The following is a 6,000-nucleotide window of genomic DNA, read 5'->3' as shown; positions in this document are numbered from 1 at the left end:
ATAGAGAGCAGACTGTGAGGGATTTGAGCACCCTCCGATTTTGGTGTCAAAGGGGATCCTAGAACCAGTCCCTTGTGGATACCAAGGGATGACTTTATTTGTTTATTGACAGCTTGATAGCACCAGTCTGGTGCTAGCCCCTTTAAGTGGACTGCACACACACACACACACACACACACACACACACACACACATTAGGAGCATAGATTTTTAAAAGTCCAGTGTATGAGCCCCTAAAGCTTTCTGGAAATCATTAAGAAAAGAACCTTCTTTGTTGATGGAAATGTTTTATATATTCCTTGATCAGTATGGTAACCACTAGACATATGTACTGGGCCTCCCAGGTGGTGCTACTGGTGAAGAACCTCCCTGCCAGTGCAGGAGACATCAAGAGACATGGGTTCAATCCCTGGGTCGGGAGGACCCCCTGGAGAAGGGAATGGCAATCCACTCCAGCATTCTTGCCTGGAGGATCCCATGGACAGAGGAGCCTGATGGACAATAGTTCATGGGGCTGCAAAGAGTTGGACATGACTGAAGTGACTTAGCATGTACACATGCAGACGTATGGACTATGGAGTGCTTCAAATGGGCCAGTGTGACCGAGGAACTGAATTTTCAATTGTATTTCATTGTAATTAATCTCAATGTAGGTGGCTTTATGTGGCCTGTGGCTGCCTTACTGCACAGCACAGTTGTAGGACCCTCCCATTCACCCCATTCTAAGCTTCTCACTTTCTCCTCCCCAGACCCCCAAGCCTCTTTCACCTCTGCCTAGGGGTCCCCTCTAACCTGCTTTACCACCCCCCTTGTCTGGCAGCTTGATTTGGACCTATCTCTCCACCTCAGTCTCCACGTTCTCCCCAGACATCATGTTTGGCCTCTGACCTAACTGTACCCATGAGGAAGAAACAGTCTTGCTTCAAGTCCAGACTCCACTAACCTCTGGCTTTCCCCCAGGGAGGGTGCTGCCTTGACAGCTTTCTGATGCTTGGGAGTAAGGAGGACACAGTCCAGCATGGATGTGCTGGCCACATGAATGACCGCTTTCCTCTTCTAGGACCTTCTCCATCTGCTGTCCTCAGCGCCCCCTTGTGGACAGGATGAGGTATGACACATGACTGGCCCTTGGAAATGAGCGGCCAGCGGCAAAGGGTAATTTCCTGTCTTATTTTCCGCAGCTCTCTGGCTTAAGGTGAGACCCACTTTAATGGAAAATAAACAAGCAGTCAGGTGGATGACATCTTTTTTACGTTTACTACAGTACAGCAAGATTTTCCAAACCAGAGCCAGTGTCTGCTGCAAGCAGAAGGCCCTGGGTACACCCCTTACAAGCGGTCCAAAGGACATACCCAAATAAGACATTTAAGACGATTCTTCATTTCTCTGACAACAACTTCTCGAAGTGCATAATAGAATAAATAAATAGAAAATATATCTTTGTTCATAGTGACGCCTACGAGAAATGTTTACATACAAAACACACTATACATCTAATTCCCGAAAAAGGACCAGCTAATTCGGCAACAGGAAAAAGACAAGCATTTCAGAGGAGTGTTTTGTTTTTTTTTAAAAGGCCTAAGTCATCTTGAGGCTTCCAAACAGAAAGAACAACAGGAACAATTTTCTAAGCAGTAAGAAAATTTGTGCTACCAAGAACATGCCCAGACAGGGGCTCTTGGTGAATGGTTTTGGAAGGAACGTTATATGCACAGATCCTGTGCTGTTTGACAAATGTACAACTCTGAGGATTTTCAAATAGATATTTTCTTTCCATGAACTGAACCAAAGACAGTTAACATTCCTGGCCATCGGAAGTGATCGCACCCTAAGTGGTTCACAGTGTGAGACCCTTGCATTAAGAGTTTAGGAAAACTCAACAGGACTGTAGACGAGAAGAACATGAGGTCATCTGAACTCTCCTCCCCACGGCCTCTGATCTTCCTGGAAGAGGTCCCTCCAGGGACTCAGGCCTCTGAAGCTGCCGTGTCCTTAAAGGCAGAGTCCCACCGTCACCCCCTAGCAGCTGAAAGACTTGTTTAGTGGGAAAAACCTCTTTGGCAACTGGCTCACCCTGGGAGGGGGGGTGGACTTAAGGCTGAGCCTCACTGGGTGCAGCTGAACAGACGGGTACAAGAAGGGACGTAGTTTGTGGTTGGGGCAGGAGAGGGGACAGACGTGGTCATCATGAGACCCAGAGCGACCCTGGGGTCTCACGAGAGAGTATAAACCACAGACAGAGTTTTCCTTTTCCAGAGCTCTCCTGGCTCTCCAAGGTGGGCAGTTCTCCAAGAGGGCCTGGGGTGGACGGACCCCGGAGAGCCACCTTGTCAGCTCCCCAAAGATGTGTCAGGGTGGCCTGACACTGTCTGCTGGGCGCGCCTGCGGACCTGCAGACGCAGGTAGCACCAGGGCAGTTATTGCGGCAGCGGGGCTCCCCTCGGGAGGGCAGGTAAGTTTGAGCCAGGTGGAGGCTGCAGGGCCTCCAGAGCCCACAGGGGGGCGCCCTTGTGTGCACGGTGAGGGGGCCGGGGCAGAAACGGTCCTTTCTGGTCTCATCTTTTCTCCCTTCAAGGGGGCTTGTCCTTCAGGAGCGCCTGGCACCTCCGGCCGGCAGTTGAGGCAGCGTGGTGTGGCAGTGAGTGTGGGGAGTGGGGGCTCCCATCCTGGCCCCGCTGTGGCCATGTGGTTCTTCCCCTTCTTGGGGTCTCATCATCCCGTCTATACAACCAAGGCTTTGGACTAGGTGTCTCCTAAGGCCCTTTCTGGCTCCGAAAGCCCAGGCACCCTGAGGTGTGAGAGCTTCTCGGGGGAGCAGATGGGCCCCCCATGGAGGAGCCCACCTTTCTCGACTTGACTCCAGCCTCTGTTGGAGTTGTGGGTGGGGCTGGCTGGCCCACACTCTGGGTGTCAGGGGCCCACCAGCCCTCCCTCTGACGCATGCTTCTCCGCTATGGGTGGGCCAACATGTCCAGGGCAATGGGCCACCTTGAAGTCATCCAGCTTCGGCAGGAAGGGCTCAGCCTCTGAACACTCCAGAGGCTGCCCCATCCCTGCCACCCATGAGCCCCCTGCCCTTCATCCCTATGAGCCCAGGGCCTCTCCTGCAAGAAGCTTCCAGACCCACCCAAGCACATAAACCCTTTCTTTCCCTCCTGGGAACTGGCACGGCCCCCATTTGAGCCCTCTCAGCTTTCTCCCCCTAGCATCAGAAGGCACTTACGCTGACCGCCTGTTGGGCCAGACAGCCGAGCCCCTCGCCCTGGGCCTTGCTTCTCATGCCTCCATCCTGTCTGCCCGGAGCACCCAGCATCATGGATGTCGGCTGAGAAGAATGTTCTTGCCTGCCACTGGACTCCGGGCACAACGTGAGAAGCCACAGACTTCTGGGCTCTCAGAACTGAAAGGGCCTTTAAAAGTCACCTAGTCCAACTCCCAGCCTGGGCGCCAAGTCTCCTGAGAGGCTGACCTCCTCCGGAGGCAGGCTCATCCTCCCCGAGGACAGCTGGCTCCATCTCGGTGAGCTCTGTCTACACCCGAGCTCTGTCTACACCCGAGCTCTGAACCCGGTGGAGGTCGGGTCCCGCTTGCAGGAATGAGGATTCTTCCTGCACCTCCCACCCTAACATCGTGCTGGAGAGCATGGAGATCTGTGAGTGACCCTACCCTCCCACTCCCAGGCTGCCTCCCAGCTGGAGCAGAACTCCTGCCAAAGGGACCTTTTTTCCAGTAGAGCCCAGGGCTCCGTGTGGTCCCCACAGCCCCCACCGCAGAGGCACAGGTAGGGAGACGCCCGGGACGCTGCAGGGAGGAGGTTTGCAGCATCAGCCCACAGGGCCCTGGGGCTGCAGGTGGACACTTGAGTGGGGCAGGCGGCAGCACCAGGGGGCTCAGAAGCCTCCCCCTGGCCCGTCGGGGCTGACACGTGGCCTTCCCGGGCAGCTGCCAGGCCGGGGCTGTGGGAACCAGCCTCCCCGCCCCGGGCCGCCGCCCAGATTCCAGTGTGAGAGTCCACTGTGGGGGCACACGGGGTGGTGGCGGTCCTCACAGCTTCTTCTTCCTCACCACCGGGATGGGCACCACTTGGAAGATTTTGGCATGGTGGTCCTCAGTGTCCAGGGTCACCCAGGTGGGCCGGAAGCTGCCTTTGAAGCCGACGAATACCATTTTCTCTGCAAAGCAGTAAAGTCACGTAAGCAGAAACTTCACGAGAAAATGGCCATGTATCCTCTGCCTTCTGGTGTTTCCCACTGCCATTCCCTGGCCCCCACCAGGCACCCCCTCGTCCAGCCGCAATGGACTGTGTCTCCCCGGGAAGAGCTTTGTGCCATGTTACCAATGGTGCCTGGCATTGGCCTGGATGGGGCACACAGGGTCTCACCTGAGCCTCCAGCCACCTGTGTGGAGTTCTGGCTCTGCTCTATGCAGGGGACCCTCCAAAGAAACCAGTCACCATCAAGCTGACCCTACAATTAGCAGCAAGAGCCTGCTCCTCTCTGAAGCCCTGTGTCCCCATCTGTCAAGTAATGGCATTCAACTACAAGATCTCTGCCCCAGCTCCAATACTCTGTGGCTTTAGAAGGAAGTTCTGGGCAGCGGAGAAATTTGCCCCGGGGGCCCTGAGCAGATGGTGTGGCTTGGCCAGAGCTCTGGAATCCCAAGCCCCACGCAGGGCCCTCTGTCCCACAGCTCAGAGCTCGGCCCTGTTCGAGGATGTGGGTATCCACGTTGACACTGGGGAATGGCCTCGTCTGGTAGGCCGTACACATGCATCACCCCTGGGAAAGTGTCCTTTGACCGAACAACGTCACCTTTATGTTCATCGATTTTTGACAACAGGGTCTTAAGTAATTGATTTTTTTTTTTTTTGGCCCAGTCATCTAGCATGTGGGATCTTTGTTCCCTGACCAGGGATTGAACCTGTGCCCCTGGTATTGGAAGGCAGATTCTTAACCACTAGACCACTGGGGAAGTCCCAGGGTCCTAATTTAAGGCACACAGGCCCCCTAGATGCTTCCAGTACTGGGCTGGGGAAGACGCTTCTCTTCTCCTTGTGTTCTCTTTTGGCTCATCGGAAGGACTTTCATTGTTACTGAATTTTTTCTGCAAGAGGCCTGGGATAAGCTTCCCATATGACAGGCTGCTAGCTTTGATGTGTTTTGCAGTCAGGATGGCCTGGCTGCTAAGGATGGCTGGCTTTGAGTTAGAAGATCAGGATCCAAATTTTAATCTTAAATGACTAATTCTCAAGTGGCTCTACCTTAACTGGAAATCACAGTACCTGTCATGCAGGTTATTAATGAATAACAGATCTTGATAGGATGTTCAGAAAAGCACAAGGCTGGGCATTTACATGATAACTATTGGGTTGGCCAAAAAGTTCGTTCATGTTTTCTGTTTTAAAAAAACAAAACCAGAAACAAATACGATGTTCTATAACATCATATGGAAAACCCAAATGAACATTTTGGCCAACCCAATATAGTGGACATTATTATCAGGAAGGTTGCTCGACCTCCTTTCTCAACCCTCCCCAAGGACTCTCTCATCACACAGTCTGTGATGATGGTGATGAAATGCTGACATTTTTGTCCTGGTTGGCTTCCTCCCCGAGGGGTCTGTGCCAGGCTTTATGGCAGAAGAGCTGTGTGACGTTGGACAAGCCACATATATTCTCAAATGAGAGCTTTGCCAGCTACAAAGGACTGTACAAATGCTGGCCATTGGCAGGAAAGCTGGGGCAGAAGCAGTGACTCTGGCTGATCCAGGTAGCAGGAACTGAGACAGGAGGGTCACACTGAGGCCCTTTTCTGTGGATTGTTGTTTTTCATTCGCTAAGTCGTGTCCGACTCTCTGCGACCCCATGGACCGTATCTCACCAGGCTCCTCTGTCCATGGAATTTTCCAGGCAAGAATACTGGAGTGGGTTGCCATTTCCTCCTCCAGGGGATCTTCCTGACCCAGGGATGGAACTCATGTCTCCTGCATTGGCAGGTGGGT

At 53.3% G+C, this 6,000-nt stretch overlaps 1 protein-coding gene across 2 annotated transcripts in view; it reads right to left on the bottom strand.

Moving 5' to 3' along the window:
- Window positions 1-1,238: 1,238 nt before the first annotated feature.
- Window positions 1,239-6,000, bottom strand: part of CEMIP (cell migration inducing hyaluronidase 1) — a 160,606-nt gene continuing 155,844 nt past the window's right edge. For both annotated transcript variants that reach the window (XM_061158852.1, XM_061158851.1), the window contains one exon: window positions 1,239-4,172. In XM_061158852.1, the coding sequence (XP_061014835.1) occupies window positions 4,045-4,172 (128 nt within the window). In that variant the 3' untranslated portion in view covers window positions 1,239-4,044. The remainder of the gene's footprint in view (window positions 4,173-6,000) is intronic.

Source organism: Dama dama, chromosome 13 (assembly GCF_033118175.1).
Source record: "Dama dama isolate Ldn47 chromosome 13, ASM3311817v1, whole genome shotgun sequence".
Taxonomy (NCBI): domain Eukaryota; kingdom Metazoa; phylum Chordata; class Mammalia; order Artiodactyla; family Cervidae; genus Dama; species Dama dama.
Note: the sequence above shows the minus strand (reverse complement) of the source record. Positions and strands in the feature narration are given on the sequence as shown.